The sequence below is a fragment of the Myotis nattereri genome (assembly GCF_964212035.1).
Source record: "Myotis nattereri genome assembly, chromosome: 11".
Lineage (NCBI taxonomy): Eukaryota > Metazoa > Chordata > Mammalia > Chiroptera > Vespertilionidae > Myotis > Myotis nattereri.
The window spans coordinates 65,154,290-65,171,518 of record NC_138086.1 but is presented as its reverse complement, the minus strand read 5'-3'; the positions used below and the strand labels follow the sequence as shown (position 1 = coordinate 65,171,518).

At 45.2% G+C, this 17,229-nt stretch overlaps 1 protein-coding gene across 5 annotated transcripts in view; it reads left to right on the top strand.

The window, feature by feature from the left end:
• The window catches only part of PDE1C (phosphodiesterase 1C), a gene marked incomplete at both ends in the record, with an annotated part of 336,640 nt that overhangs the window by 301,596 nt on the left and 17,815 nt on the right, over positions 1 to 17,229 (top strand). The window contains one exon of one of the 5 annotated variants that reach the window (XM_081102037.1): positions 2,937 to 5,510. The exons of the other annotated variants lie outside the window; for them this stretch is intronic. Within the exon in view, the coding sequence (XP_080958163.1) occupies positions 2,937 to 2,950 (14 nt within the window). Of the gene's footprint in view, positions 1 to 2,936; positions 5,511 to 17,229 lie in introns of those variants that run through there. 5 annotated transcript variants of the gene reach the window in all.

Here is a 17,229-nt window from a genome sequence, read left to right as displayed (position 1 = left end):
TTTTCATATGCATTGTAGTCTCACTCAACTTGAGTTTAAAATGCTTCTGCAATTTTAGTTTAAATTGAAAACAAATACACAAAACCAAAATATAACAAAGCAAGTGTAGGACATTTGAAGTTCAGGAGAAGAGTTGTGGAGTAAGGAGAGGGGCAGATGTGATTTACAAACCCTGTCACAGCTGTCTGCATAGCAGGTGCACCTTCTCCAGGAGATTTATCCCACACAAAGCCACTGGCAGTGAGGCTATTTCTTTATAGGAAATATAAATTTTTGACATATCATGCTTTGCAATTGAATAAAATAAAAGTCAGTGTACTTATGATTTTCTTTTTAATGTAATAAAAGTCAACATGAGAAAAAGAATGGAGAGCAACTCCCTACTCATCATTATGCCTATATCTGTCCCATCTGCCTCATGCTTATTTAATTTACTTCCTTTCAATTAAAAAATATTTGTTGAGCATCTGCTATGTGTCAGGCATTGCACTACATGTAAGAAGAGTTATAAAGATAAATAAGATATTTCTTGCCTAGTCAAGGAGTCTGGTTGGAACTTCTCCCTGCAGATAGCTATGACACTAGTTTCCTTGGAGTAAGTAAGAGATTCATAAACAAAAGTTACTTTAGAGCAGTGGTTCTCAACCTTCCTAATGCTGCGACCCTTTAATACAGTTCCTCATATTGTGGTGACCCCCAATTTCATTGTTACAAATTGAACATAATTAAAGCATAGTGATTAATCACAAAAACAATATGTAATTATATATGTGTTTTCCGATGGTCTTAGGCAATCCCCCTGAAAGGGTCGTTCAACCCCCAAAGGGGTCGCGACCCACAGGTTGAGAACCGCTGCGGTAGAGAATGCATGTGTTTGGGAAAACTAGGGATGGTCACTCAGGCCACAGTCTCAGCTATGAAATATCTGCCTCTTGCTCTTTCACTGTTGGTTGTACTTCATGACAGTGAACACAGACACAGCTCAAATATACAAGCTTCCTTTACTTCCTCCTTCCCCCTGCTTCTTGACCAACTCTTTCCCTCCATCCCTGGAGGTGGAGGAGGGAGGGTGAAGATCCATAGCAGCCACTCCACCACCTCTCTCATAAGCAATGACTAGAAAAGGAGGATCATCTTCTCCTAGTGGCCATTAACACCCAGATGGCCCTCTTTCCATCTCTGGGACCCAACAGTCTAGACAGTGGGTCTCTACTAACCCAGACTACATGAAGGAGACACTCTTTCCTTATTGGATACTTGAGATGCCTTGGGTGTAACAGTGGTCCAGGTCAGCCATCTCCAGGTATCTGCCCCTGGTTTCCTTTCATCCAATTGGTCATTTATTTAAAAATTAAACTAGCCTTATGTCATCATAGCAAAATTGGGTTTTACATTCGAGGGCCTTGGGACATCTCCTAAGATGGTTAGTACTATGATGACCATCTAAAAGGAGTCTTATTACATATGACCTCAAACTGCTGACAGGGCCAGAGAACCGAGGAGTCCCATCTGGCAGATCCGATGTGGACCAAGCTTTGCAAAGAAAAGCAGACACAGTGGAAATTCTCTAACCCTTGATTTCAGCTTGTGTTTCCCTTTTCCCTCTCCGACAAGATCCAGCGATGAGACGGGCAATTTCCCTCACTGGTAATGCTAGTGTCAGAGTGCAGTGATTGGTTGGAAGTTTTTCTTTTTTCCGTTATTTCTCCCAGATGGGTGAAGGAGCTAATGGAGGGTAAACATACACCAGAATGGAGAAAGAGGCCTGGCTCAATGGCCCCAGGAAAATTGAGACTCCACCATAATTAATAGATCAGGAAGGGTTGTCCTGTCCCTCAACGAGTTTGCTCCCTGACTTAGACTAAGTCTTATTTAGGAGAGTATCTTACACTTTAACTCTGAGCAGGAAACTTTCCTTGTCCTCTAAGGACTCCTAACATCTCTGTAGATGATGGTATTATTCTTCTTGAAGTCCCCCATCCCTTTGGAGCCCTGCACTGGAGGAAACCCTCCTAACTCTGAGACATGAGGATGTGCAGAGCATGCAGCACACATGGGAAGCAATAACATAGTGGTTCTTGTTTGTTTGCCTGCTTTTATAAAATTCTGTCCTAAGTTCATTGAGGTTACGTGTTAAAGAGTAGGCCAGTGAGAAAAATCCAATATTGTCTATTCCCATTCACTTGGTCCTCTCTCATCTGTGTCTTCTTCCTCTCCTACCTCACTCTGGGTCCAGTGGAGAATTCAGGGGATTTACCCATCTGCACAATGAATTTAACATCTTGCTTTAAATATTTTGGGAAACTTCTGAGGGTGAGGCAAAAATTCTGATAGAGCATGGGTGGAGAACCTTTTTTTGCCAAGGGCCATTTGGATATTTTTAACATCATTTGCAGGCCATACAAAATTATCAACTTAAAAATTAGCCCACTCTATTTGGTCAAACATTTAATTAACTCACCCCTAATGTCTTGGCAGGGCCAGACCAAATGATTTTGTGGGCCTTATATAGCCCCAGGGCCAAGCGTTCCCCATCCCTGTGATAGAGGGGCATTGCTTTTGGCATTGAAATTGTTGACATTAGATGAATCTGACCTCTGAAGCAGATGGACTAGAGTTGGCCATCACTGTCATCTTGATGGCAAAATCAGGTGTCTTAATATCCATATTGCACAAGCCAAATGTTTGGTGATCTAGTTTCAAGTGATTGGTAAGGTTTCAAACGTGATCTGTGTTTACAATTCTCCACTGAGATTTTCCCTTTATGAATAGAGCGATTATGCTACAAAGGAGACAGCCACGACTAGCCTTGAAATGTTTAGTTGATGGCCCCCCTCCTTTTTGCCCCTCAGATTTTCTTCTCTTCAGACCTGGTGGGTGGAGAAGGGGGGGAAAGGCAGCATTGACACTCTTCTTTTTCTTTTTCTTTTTTTCAGATTCAGAAGAGTAAAAAACACCTCCCAGACAATAAGAGAGGCTGCCAATGTCTTGCATCATTTTAGCTGAGCTTCTTCATTCTCCTCCTTCTCCTCCTTCCACAAAGCTGGGGATGGCGTGCAACTTTCAAAAACAAGCCCCCCACAGTTGGCCTTGTCTCATGCCATCTCCTCCCAGATGACTGGCTGGGAGCTGGCTTGGGGGCCTTAGAACTCTGGGAGATGGTCCTTATCCCCCAAACCCCAGCAAACAAAACCACTTGAGATTTTGCACAAACAGAACCAAAACATGAAGGGACTTCCTCAGAATCCTTTGCTAATGCCCTGGCTTTCAAGGCACCCGTCTGGCCTGATGACAGTGGACATCATGGAGATGCTGAGAAAGGCCTGAAGAGGCCACACACACAGCAGTTGCCGTTTTATTACTGCCCATGCCGTTACTTCGCGTCGTGATTTTAGCATGGGCTGCCGATGGTGGAGACAACCGGGCCGGCTTCCCGCCCAGCCTCTGGTTGCCCCTTTCCAGAGCCAGGAACATTCTTTTCTTCGCCAGGTTCCCTGCAGACTTAAAAAATTGTTCTTAGGCTTTTCTGTCCATCTATATGCTATGAGATTCTTTTTGTTTTATAAAAAAAGATGTTTCCTATAGCAATCTTTCTTTGATGCTTAATTTACCTGTGTATTCGTTCATAAGAACCTGAATGTTTCTGCTGATGACCATGCTGTTCAGGTGGACACCCCGTGTTTCACTGGGTAGCGTCATCGCTGAGTGGTTGCTGACATTGTGGCCACTGGCGGGTCCTCTTCTTTTGGAGATCTGTGCTGTGACTTAATTGCTCTTCTGTCTATTCCTGGAAGTGCTGAGGGCCTTTGTAGCAGGGAGATGTGGCAGAGAATTCTGTTCATTTTAGTGAGCCTTTAGAGGTACCCAGTAGGAGATGATTCACAGCACAGATCAAGAATAAGAGGTAGTCTGGAAAGAGAATCAAGACACAGCCCCCTGAAAGCAAGTCAGACGAGACCCAGTGGAATGCTGGGAAAGCAATTTTATGGGCCTAAGTGGTGTGATTTGGATGAAACTGATTCTGAAGACGTGGTTGTGGTTCACAAAGGAATATGCGAGTCCCTCCCAAGGGGAGTCACGTGGATCCGCGTGAACAAGTGGGATTCATAATAGGAAGAGAGGGCTCTATGCTAAACCCGAGGGTGTTCCCCATTGCGCATTTAATTCCTACATTTACAAAAGCACAAAAACAAACATTTAAAAATCCTCTCACTAAGGCAAGATGTTGGCATTTCTTCAGACCGAAATAGGGGGTCTATGTTTGTGGTCTGCAACGCCTTTGCCTCGCTGAGACCTTCCCCACAGAAAGGCCCGAAGAACCCTGTTGCACGCCTGTGGCACACTGATACTGGAACAGGGTTCTTCGGGCAGTTTTATATTTTGCCTGGGAATCACACACATTTTTCGGAGTCTCCCCCTGCTTTCCCAACAGTGACCACAGTAAACAAGGTGGTCACAAATTCAACCAGGGCCATAGCAAAGCAAGCCATAGCTATCAGAGTTATTGCGATAGCTGGCAATTCATAATGGGCCTTGGTGTTAGGGAGGCAGGAAAGAGAGCCAGGGAGAGGGAGGAGTTAAGAGTCCTGTCTCAAGGGGACAGCTGCTAGTCAGTTATGGGATCAGTGATGTGTAGGAGTGGGGGGCCTTTAAAAATACGTTGTTATTGATTTTAGAGGGAGAGGGATAAAGAGATAGAAACATTGATGAGAGAGAAACTTCGATGGGCTGTCTCCTGCATTCCCCTTACCAGGGATTGAGCCCACAACCCGGGCATGTGCCCTGACTGGGAATTGAACCAATGACCTCTTGGTTCATGGGTCGATGCTCAACCACTGAGCCACACCAGTGGTCAGGAATGGGGGTCTTGATAAATAAAGATTTTATAGGAACCCTCTCCAAAATTTTAAATATTGGCAACTAATTCAGAAACTTACAAAGACTGTGCCGGTCAGAGAAAATGTGCCTATGACTTGCATTCAATCTGGGGGACATCAGTTTGCAAACTGTGGTCTTAGAGGTGTTCTGGTCTGGTATAGGGATGGAATACATCCAGTACTTGACTTGGAACCTGACCTTTTACCTCAAATCTATTCCATATTTTTGTACGCTGAGCTTTGCAGCCAGTCCTAATAGAAAGCCTACAGCTTCCCTTTTATACTCTAATGAGAAAGACTAAACACTATTTAAAAAAAAGACATGGGAATATAGCCATTTTTTTTCTAGCACCAATAGAATGAAAATATACTTCATTTTCTTTAAGTCATTCATTAGCTGAAAAGGGAATGGGAACAGAATTTCATTCAGTATAGAAAGAACTCTGCTTGGAACTCTCTGTGTGGGAAAATAAAAGCTCCATGTAACTTTTATTTATAAATTCTTTTAAAAACTGTTTTGAAAGGACATTGAGTAAAAATGCAGAATGATCTATTTTTTTGAAAACATAAAACAATGTGTTATTATGCAAGGAATTGCTACTGGAGCGGATAAAACATTAAAATAATGATTCCAAGTTCGTATTGACTGGATTAACAACTTCTCTGAAACTCTAGCTCACTTTCTATGGTCTGTTGGTTCTCTTGAAACACCTTCCTCCAAGTTGAGCAGTGATACGGGACACACATCCTTCCATCGCTCGGATTGCGGCATCTTACTGTGTGTTACATTGTCTCATCGAAAGCAAGGGCTCACACACTGGAATTAAGAGTTGACTGGTACGTGGGGAAAGCATAGGGACATTCCCACCGCTGACAAACCAAGTTCTACATGTCCTTGGGGGACAAGTGACAAATGGAGTTTGGGTCCCCATTTTACCAAACAGCTCTGCATTCAAGTTCTGTTGATGTGGCATGTTTCTGTGGCATAATGACCTACCGTAGGGAGGTCTTTGTTCCGTCTTTTATTTACACCAACCTTTCTTGGGTTACAAGCCCTACCAAACAGCTTATGGTAGCGCACAAGGGACTCGTTGCTAACCCATTAAGTTCAAATGGATTTTCTTCCGCTGTCCATTTCATTCTTGGAGCTTTTAAAAGCCATTGAAAACATCTGACAGAATCCTATTAAGGACCTGGTATACTTAAACAATAAAATGATACCTAATCCTCTCAGAGCCAAAGGATACTCTAGTGTACCTGTTTACTTCCTTTGCAGAATTAAAGCCATGATGTTATGTGTCCACTTGGAATCATGCCTTTAGTAAACGTGGGAAGTAGAAAATAAGGAGCAATGTTGTCACAGGATGTGAGACAGAGAGCAGCAAAGGGATGGAGACTAATTTTGTGACCCATATTTTAGGAATAAAGATACTGGTCTTTTAGTGCCACTTCTATTGTGGATCACCTTTCTTTAGATACATAGATGATAGATACAAAGATGATAGATAGATAGATAGATAGATAGATAGATAGATAGATGATAGCTAGATAGAATATATAGGGTCTCCCTAAAAAATATATACACACTCTTGGAATAATTATAAAGGCAATGTTTATTAAAATATATTTCATTTTCAAAATTGAGCTATCAGCTGTTAAGGCGTGTATACATTTTTGGGGGGATGCCCTGTATAATGTATTTTCTTGTATTCTTAACCCTTGATCAGAGACTTACATGATAGGAATTACTTGATAACATTCCCCATGGAAATGGGGGAAAACAAAAGAAAAAAAGCACAAAAATCTTTTTCTCATAATGAGACAGAGAAGATTCTGAGGTTAAAGCCCATGTATGTAGAGGGATTTAGGGAATCCAGGAACTTTTTTTTTTCTCAATTGGAAATTTCGTTCTAATACCAAGATCCCCACACATTCCACCAGGAATCGCTGTGGGTTCACCATGGTGCCTGGCATCCCGCCTTCAGGGGGCACATGGAGAACCGTCCAGCTGAATTCCACTGTCCACCTGGGAGTGCAAATTAAGTCCAAATTTACCTGGAGACTTAGTTGACATCTTCCGTATGCCAAGCATATTGCTAAAGGCTTGTGCTCTAAGTGTATGCAGATACAGCTAGTAACACAGCAGCTTTTCATGAGGGTTGGGAAATTGCAGGTCATTTGGGGGAACGTTGTCAGAGCCAAGTTTATGAAAAGATAAAAATTTCTCTATGGCCTTTGGATTTAAGAAAAACAACAACAAATACAAAACAAGATTCTTCTGAAAATGCTCTTCCAAAGGGGTGATAACACCAATCCAGTGGATTTATTTATAAATTCAAGCTGAAGCATTTAGAACCCCAAATGGACTCTCTTGGAGCAAAGAGAGATTCCATAGGTGCCATGTGGCGGGAGGGCGTGAATCATGCCCAGTTTTGCTCTGCCGGTGCCATGGTCGGTGCAACTCTGAATCACAACAGAACTGGACGTTAAAGAACATAACGCTGCACGAAGGATATTATATTGGGTCTCACGTGTGAATAAATGGAAAGTCATACTTGCAATTCATCAACACGGATCCATGAGGAAAAGGCCCCATTATCATTTAGAAAATGAACTTAATGGAAAAGCTGTAATGAACAGCACTATTGCTATGAAATATCCCTCGAGAACCAAGAGACACTTTACTCGCCAAGTTCACATTTCAGGTGTTAGGGTTTCCTCTCATCAAAGGCACTGATGGGCACAGAGGTGCCACTAGAATTAGAATGGAAACAGCCGTCTAGGACATGAGGCCGAGTTCACCGGAGAAGTGAATTTGGGTCCAGGGAAGTCAGACAAATGGGAGTGGTCCTCTGGATGATCTTACTGGACATTTGTACAAGCCGGATGCTCCGGGAAAGTCTGCAATAAGCAAGAACGGCTTCATCAGAAGAACATTTGTCTTTACTTAAATAAGAGTGGGATGCACTGGGAACCCAGACTGAAACTCATGAAAGTCCCCTTACTCACTATTTATTCCTGATTATTTGAACCCCTGCCCCCACCTCACCCATTGTTGTTTTGTTAAAATACTGGCAGATGTATTTGAAATGAATTTACATTTGCTCTGGCTTCTAGGATTGAACCCTGACATCTCCAGGGGTATCTGGGGGCTGTAGCAGGCGGCTCAGTGCCGTGGTGGAGGCTCTTGGCTTTGTTAGCTTCAGCCAGGATTCCTGAGCCTCGCCCATGAATCTTCCTGATTGCTGCAGAAGCATTTATCATTCACGCCATGGTGCAGGGTAACTCATTTAAATAAAGCCCATTAAAACCCAATAGCTTTGGAATGGCAGGTCATTGTAGTCTTTGCTTCTCTGTCATGATCTGTCTTGGGCTGGGGGTTTGTGTACCAGTGTCTTTGTCTTTGGGTGTATATGTGATGGCACAGAAATACAGTCACACACCCAAATACATAGCTTTCTAGTAAAGACCAGAGGTATTGCCCAGCAACTGATGCTTGAGGTAGAACTGCAGAGTCTAGTACATTTTCCTTTTTCTTGCTTTGATGATATTTTTATACAATTTTATATGCTGTAAAAAGTTTTAAAAAGGGGTTGCTATTTTTATTTGTAGAGCTCGGGTAGGATTTTGACAGCTCTGGGGCCCACTGTCCAGCCAGATTTTTCTCCTCCCCTAATTTAAGAGCCCTCTCTCTTTTTCATACCCATTCTCTGACCTTTCCTTTCTTTTCTTCTCATTTTTGCAAATTTCTTCTTTTGCCTCTGACAAGGCACGCCATTCTGCTTGCAGTGTTGTCTTAGCACATGATGGGAAACACAAAATGATGGGAAAAACAACCGCATCTTGTTCCTGTGTAATCCACTTGGGGGAATGTTGGGTAGGAGGAGTCAGGGAAGAGGGACCAGAGTGGGAAAGGGAAGCAGGAAAAGGGAATCCTCATGGGAACTCAGTTTCCCAAAGCCAGGAGAGTCACTTCAGGCCAATGTAATGCTGTTCGCATCTTCCTCTGCACAGAGCACAGCATTTGCTGTAACAGGGTTTTCTCCTTCAGATGGCGGCCCTCACCCTGGTGTGCACACTCTCCTAATGAGGGTGCTGGCCATATGTGAACGGGTAGATCAGCTCATCTCAGCCTTAGATTTTGCTGTTGTTCAGCTGGATTTGTGGGAACTGCCTGGATGAATGTCAAAATGCTTGTCAAGATTCAAAAGAGGGAGGCAAGCAAAAACCAAACCCCAAACCTCAATTCAGATCATGCCAAGTGACTAGTTCTTTGGCGGAACCAGGAAGGGATCTCTGGGTGTGTTCTCAGAATGCGCCTCTGCAAGGGAAGATGGCGAAATGGACTGGTCTCTGTTTTATGGCAGCGATAGAATGGACTTCAACGATGTGAAATATGTTCCAAGCAGATAAAAGGCAGCTTGTGATTCACATTTGTATATCAAAGGGCAAGAGAATGGCCATTTATTCTAAACAAGAATGTTTTGTTCCCTGTGATACTGGCTTGTACGGAAACTATCTCAAATGTCATGGTGTTACATCTCCAAATGCAAAAATGAAACATAGGGACTCATGTAAAACAGAGTGTGCTAACTGCTCTCAGTAAGTCCCGTGTCTGTTGTCTTTATTGCACAGAGGAGCTGACGGGTCCTCTACGCACACTCCCCCCTGGCAACCAGCAATGAATACATACCTGTATGTTCTTCTGATACCAAATAAAAACAATGCGTTCACCTCTGGTTTGGAATTCGAAAAATGAAAAGGCTGTTTGTTCTCTTAATGTTTTTCCTGGTTGTCTATGTTCTGTCCCAGATGTGGGGCTGTCTGAACTTACTCAACAATCCACCCCCTTCGCACTCCTCCAAACGCCACGCGATGCCCAAATACTAGTGCTTCCGCCTGCACACTGGAAGATACACATGGTGTATCGTGCCCCAGATGATCTCTTTTGAGGTGGATGGGTTATCAGAAGCTCCTGGGAGGTGTCAGAAATGCCGGCAGTCATGGAGTTAGGTTGGCTTCCGTATGTTCAGTTTTCTTCTGGGTACCATGATATTACGGTTTTATAGTCCTGCGATGCTAGTTTTCAAATTCCAAACATTTTTTTCCTTCTCCTCTTGCGAGGGCTACCTGGCAATATGTTCCTTCTCTCCAGCCATGAACATACAGAGTCTGAGCAGGGAACGGTCCTTACCCCTGTGGTGGGCGTACAGGTGGCACCCGCTGTCCTCCTTCAGACCACCACTAAGAGGAGCTCCCCTAGTGGTGATGGGGAGTATTACACAAATACCACCCTCTTCCCCAGGCCACCTGGCCTATTGCTCCTGTAGTAATTCCACTGGATTGTTTTTCTGACAAAGGGGGCTGTGGTGTTCATCTAAAGCAGCTGTGCTTGCCACATATTAAAATGTGTGTTTTTAATTTTTTTCTTAAAGAAAAAACAGTACTTATTTTGAAACATATCAAGAAGTATGGTAAAATTAAAATCATTGGTAATACCCCATCCAGTGATTATTCCCTGTCAGTTCTTTGCTGTACTTCCTTGTGGTTTTTGCTATACATTTTTACACAGTCGAGGCCATTCCGTACAGGACATTTAATTTTGTATTATGGTTTTTACCCACATAATATTGGGTTGTTAGCATTGTCCCATTAAAAAAACACACCACACCACATACCTCTTTATTAATGTAATTTAAATAGCAACATAATATTTTGCTTTGTGACCCTAGCACAATTTTACTTACCCACCTTTCTGTTGGACAATTAAGTTACACACTTTTATTTTTGTCAGCTGTAAATAATGTAGCAATGGAGCTCTTTGTACATAAGGCTTTGTCGAATTTCTGAATATCTCCACTGGAAAAATTTCTTACATAAGTGGTTCTCAACCTTCCTCATGCCTCGACCCTTTAGTACAGTTCCTCATGTTGTGGTGACCCCCAACCATAAAATTATTTTCGTTGCTACTTCATAACTGTAATTTTGCTATTGTTATGAATCATTATATAAATATCTGATATGCAGGATGTATTTTCATTGTTAGAAATTGAACATAATTAAAGCATAGTGATTTATCACAAAAACAATATGTAATTATATATGTGTTTTCCAATAGTCTTAGGCGATCTCTGGGAAAGGGTCATCTGACCCCCAAAGGGGTCGTGACCCACAGGTTGAGAAACGCTGTCTTAGATATACAATCACTGGGCCAGAGGTTGTGAATGTTTTTTCAGACTGCTCATTCAAATTTGCTACAATGTTTCAAACTGCAAGCTCAGAGGCCGGCAAGGCAGGTGCTCCTGTAGTAATTCCACTGGATTGTTTTTCTGACAAAGGGGGCTGTGGTGTTCATCTAAAGCAGCTGTGCTTGCCACATATTAAAATGTGTGTTTTTAATATACTCCAAAGCATATTCAAGTATTAAGACAGCCTCACTTCAGCCGTACATAGTGCCGCATGTCTGAATCGCTCTGGTGGTTTTGATCATTGTTCTGTGTGATGAACGGAGGTGAAGTCTCACAGAAGCAAGCATAGTACTGATGGTGGTTGCATCGTGGAGGAAAATGTGCCTGAAGACTCTGCATGGGTCGTTCTCATTAATACACTATCGGAGAGCAGCTCTCAGGGAAGCGCAGGCAAGCGGGGCGCCCTCACACTCTCAGGCCTCCCGCAGCCCTGAGCAGAAGGTGGACTTCTCTGGATGCTGTTTTGTCAAGACTGTGAAAGGGCAAAATGATGATTTGTTCCAAGGCACCGGGCGATGGCTCGGTGATGTCCGCCACACCCCTAATGGAACACAGAGAAGAGGCTGGGAGATGCTCTCAGCGATAGCGATGGATCGAAGCTTGTGGATACCCATCGGGCAGCCTTGCCATGGCTAACCGGGGGCGGTGGAGGGTGCCTGGTTGACGGGCACTTTTTCTAGTTTAGTCTTTCAGCAGCCGCCGCTGCCTGGGAGATCTGCTCATGTCACAACAACATTGCTGCTGTTGGACTATTCCTAACGGTGACACGTGGTCTCAGGGCTCTTACGTCATGCTTTCCCAGCAGGCTTGGGCTTGGCGGGCCACCCCATTTGGCAAAAGGGAGATTCTTTGTTTGAGGTCAAGCTGCAAGTCACCGGGGTTTAGTGCTAACCCCACGTCCTGAGTCTCAGGTGTGTGTAGTTGCCCCCAAGCGGTCAGCGGTGCTTGTCATTTCCATCACTGTCCTCTTTTCCAGAACTCCTGATGAGTTACATTTATTGCCCTTTAGCTGAACCAACCAAGGACATTAATTTGAAATATCTGAAAGCTATTCATTTGTCAAGAGTTACCGCCAGTCCCACAAGCCTCGGCGATGACATGTCTGCCCCAAGCTGACTGATTGGTTTGTTCACTCTTTGGACGTTAAGATGCTGTAGGTCAAGGATGATGTAATTCATGACCTTAAGTCAGTGGTTCTCAACCTTCCTAATGCCACGACCCTTTAATACAGTTCCTCATGTTGTGGTGACCCCCAACCATAAAATTATTTTCATTGCTACTTCATAACTGTAATATTGCTACTGTTATGAATCGTAATGTAAATATCTGATATGCAGGATGTATTTTCATTGTTAGAAATTGAACATAATTAAAGCATAGTGATTAATCACAAAAACAATATGTAATTATATATGTGTTTTCCAGTGGTCTTAGGTGACCCCTGTGAAAGGGTCGTGTGACCCATAGGTTGAGAACCGCTGCCTTAAGTGCTTTTCTCCCAAAGATGACATACCAGCTACTTTACACACCACACACACACACACACACACACACACACACCTTTCTTTTGAATGTAAATAACAAACATTATGTTGCTCTGCACAGTTTGCCAAGCGTTTTCACGTGTGTATTCCCGCTTGATCCTCACAAATACATACAGAAATTGATGTTTTTAAATATAGATGAGGATAATGAAGGTTAGCTGACGCACTAATGTATTTACTCGTTTTCATTTTACCGACCTCAATTATAAAATATTTTAGAATTCTAAAATCACATACATTTAACCAACTTGTGTTTTTGTTTGTTTGTTGTGAAAGGTTAAGGAAGCAGAATAAAACCGCAGGCAGCGAGGTGAGGAAAGTAGACAGCATGGACCCGGGTGCCCATTAGCATGCAGCTACCCAGGCTGATAGGCCCCCCAGGGCCCAGCACTAAGTCATGAATTATATCTGAGTTTCCTGGAAAAACAAATAAAAATGAAAGGCAGCCATTGACAGGATTCACATCATTCCATGGAGGTACTGCTCACCCTTGTTTAGAAGAAAGAACGCCTCCCTGAGGGCTGAGAGAGACGTCTTTCAGGAACTTTGAAAATGCCCAGGCCCAGGCTCTACCCCAGACCAATTAAAACAGCCTTTCAGGGGGCAGGGCCTGGGTATCCGACAGTTTCTTTAGAATCCCCCGATGTTCCTAATATGCAGCCAGGATTGAAAAGCGCTGATGGTGAATTCCGAGTCACCAACGGGAGCGAGATCTACACCAAGTCCCAGGGTGAGCTCTGTGTCCCAAGGCCAAGGCCGGCTGGTAGGAGCAGAGCAGGCCAGAAGCTGGCCTGGACATGCATCCTCCAGCTCGGGTTCTGATGTTTTCCTGGGGAATGGAGGGAGGGGGAAAGGTTTTGGAAACTGAACTGAGTATTATTCCCATACATGGAACTTTGAGTAACGTGGCCGGTAATTTGGTGGCTGTGGAGTGGAAAATGATTTCAGGAGCCCCCCCCTCAGTTACCGGGGAGCCTGAGGGAGGCTGACTCAGAACCTGGTCACCCCAGTGGTGCCCCCTGAAGGCTTGGAGAAATTACAAATAGGTTTATTTTATGCAATTCCGCCTGCTACCTGTCTATGACTCCCGGTTAGGAGAGGCACTGATGGGTGAACCTCTGGCTCCATCCCTTGGAGATTCCGCTTCAGGAAAGGGCAGGGGATGCCATTTATAAAAATCAACCCAGGAGGTTTAATAAATCATAGGCAGGTCGGGACCCTGAGTTCCCCACCAACTCTGACATCACGGCATCTCCGAGATCTGGAGAAGGGCCACGACAAGTCCTGCCAGCTTCTCTCATCTCAGGCAAATGAACAGTTTCTGTGGGTTGGAGGTATCTGGATTGTTTTTTATTTTTACTATTATTACTACTACTAATACTATGAACAGGGCTACTACTACTGCCAATCCTATCTAATAAAAGAGAAACATGGTAATTAGCGTACAACTGCTACCCTTCCTATTGGCAAATCAGGGCGATATGCAAATTAACTGCCAGCCAAGATGGCGGCCGGCAGCCAGGCAGCTTAAACTGAACATGAGGCTTGCTTGCTTCAGTGACAGAGGACTGCAACATCCCCCGCCTGCCTTGCCGGCCTCTGAGCTTGCAGTTTGAACATTGTAACAAATATAGAAGCTAAACAAAACCCCAGAAACCAGCTTTCAGCCAGCTGGGATCTCAGAGCTGGAGTTGATACAGAGTTTCGATTATAGAACCTAAACAAACGAGATACCTGCTTTCAGCAGCTGACGCCTCAGAGCTGGAGCCAGAGCTAAAGCTGGCCCAGAATAAAAAGAAAAAAAAGAAAAAAAGGAGCAGTTGGGAGCTTCAGTCACCCGCCAGCCTGAAAACAGCCCTCAGCCCCTCACCCAGACTGACCAGGCATCCCAGTGGGGACCCCCACCCTGAAGGGTGTGTGACCAGCTGCAAACAGCCATCATCCCCTCATCCAGGCTGGCCAGGCACCCCAGTGGGGACCCCCACCCTGATCCAGGACACCCTTCAGGGCAAACCAACCAGCCCCCACCCATGTACCAGGCCTCTATTCTATATAGTAAAAGGGTAATATGCCTTCCAGCACCAGGATCAGCGGAGCCGTGAGGCCTCCCGGCACCGGGATCAGCGTGACAGGGGGCAGCTGACAGTGTGTGACAGGGGGCGGGGCCACAACCTCCCTAACTGCCCTGCTCTGTTCCTGACATGGGAAGGCGCCCCAACCCCCTGATCGGCCCTGCTCTGTGCCTGATAGGGGGAGCTCCCCACCCCCCTGATCACCCTGCGGCTCTGTGTGTGACAGGGTGCGGCGCCCCAACCCCCCCACCCCACGGGCCCTGCTCTGTGTGTGACGGGGTAGAGCAGGGGTGGGCAAACTTTTTGACTTGAGGGCCATAGTGGGTTCTTAAACTGGATCGGAGGGCCGGAACAAAAGCATGGATGGAGTGTTTGTGTGAACTAATATAAATTCAAAGTAAACATCATTACATAAAAGGGTACGGTCTTTTTTTTTTTTTTTAGTTTTATTCATTTCAAATGGGCCGGATCCGGCCCATGGGCCATAGTTTGCCCACGACTGGGGTAGAGCCATAACCTCCCCATCGGCCCTGCCCTGAGTGTGACAGTGGCGGCGCCCCAACCCCCTGATAGGCCCTGCTCTGTGGGTGATAGAGGGCAGCGCCCCAACCCCCTGATCCGCCCTGCTCTGTGTGTGACAGGGGGCGGTGCCCCAACTCCCCTATCGGCCCTACTCCGTGAGTGACAGGGGGGAGCTCTCCAACCCCCTGATGGGCCCTGCTCTGTGCGTGGCAGGGTACGGAGCCCCAACCCCCTGATCGGCCCTGCTCTGTGCGTGGCAGGGGGCAGCGCCCCAACCCCCTGATTGGCCCTGCTCTGTGCATGACGGGGTGGCACCGCAACCTCCCCATCGACCCTCCCTTGAGTGTGACAGGGGGCGGTGCCCCAACCCCCCAATCGGCCCTACCCTGAGCGTGACTGAGGGTGGCATTGCAACCTCCCAATCCGCCCTGCTCTGTGCATGACAGGGGGCGGCGCCCCAGCTCCCCAATCGGCCCTGCTCTGAGCCCGACCAGGGGCTGCACCTAGGGATTAGGCCTGCCCTCTGCCACCCAGGAGCAGGCCTAAGCCAGCAGGTCGTTATCTCCCGAGGGGTCCCAGACTGCGAGAGGGTACAGGCTGGGCTGAGGGACCCCTCCCTCCCCTCCTAGTGCACAGATTTGTGTGCACCGGGCCTCTAGTAATAAAATAATAATAATAATAATAATAATATAATAACAACAATAATAATAAATGATAACATGGAAGACTACAATGAAACAGTCTCAAACACCATCCCAAGTGTATTTCTCCACACCTCACAGGGACTTGGGCAGGGAAAGCTTACCCATCCCCTTCAACTCCAAGTTCCTGCTTCCTCTGAGGGGTCATCTGTGATCTTCACCTGGGACTGTGGTGACTCAGGAGGACTTTTCCCAGTTAATAAAACCTGCATTTGCTGCATGTCAAGTAGACTTTATGAAAAGTGTGGGTAGATTCAGGGGACTTCTACCAGAAAGCACTTCACATAGAAACATGTAACTCCTCTAAGAAGTGTCTCTGTAAAGCTAAAAACAAAAAAAAACTAAATACAAAATAAAAAAAGGAAAGAGATGCAAAGAAAAAAAGAATTGTCTGCATTTCTGCCAGCTCAGCCTCCAGGCACCTGCCATGTTGCTGGATTCCAGCTCCGGGGCTCTTTGGATGGCAACTAAGGAAGTGAATGAACAATAAATAATATTTGTATTTAGATATAAAATATATATGTACATTGTATGTGAATATACATATCTATACATATAGAAGCCTAATACACAAAGCGTCCCCCCTGGAGTTTGACCACCAGGGGGTGGCATGGAACAAAGGGAGGCCCCAGCCGGCAGCCAGCAGCTGCTAGGGACCCTATCTGTGTATGAATTTCATGTACGGGGCCTCTAGTATTTATATATAAAATAAAATATGTATGGGTATATGTTTGTATACACACACACACACACACACACACACACACAAATGTCCTTTTGCAGAACAAGTCAGCCCTCTTTAGTTTTGCTCTCTCTTTCCTGATCCACATACTGGGGGCTGCCTTCTCATTCCCACAGAGCCCCTCAACTGTTTGCATGAACGAAGATATTCCCTTCCTAATAGGAACTCCATTGCCAGCTTCGGGACTGGGGGAGACCCCAGCACCCTAGCATCTGTGTGGTCTCCCACACTCCCTGAGCGCTCACACACCTTGGCTACTTCAGTCCTCACCAGCACACTTTCAAATCATTGTTATTTTCCTCCTTTTGCAGATGAAGACCTGAGCTTCCAAGAAACCAAGTTAACATATTTAAGGCCCAATAGGGAGTAAAGGGACAAAGCTGGGCAAACCCCTGATTCCTTGATCCTAAGTTCAGAATGTCCCTAAGTTCAGGATTCTTTGCCCTGGTGCACATTAGCATCCTCTGGGGGCCTTAGCAGTCCCGATGCTGGAGCTCCACCCTGGTCCCAGGAAGCCAGGACC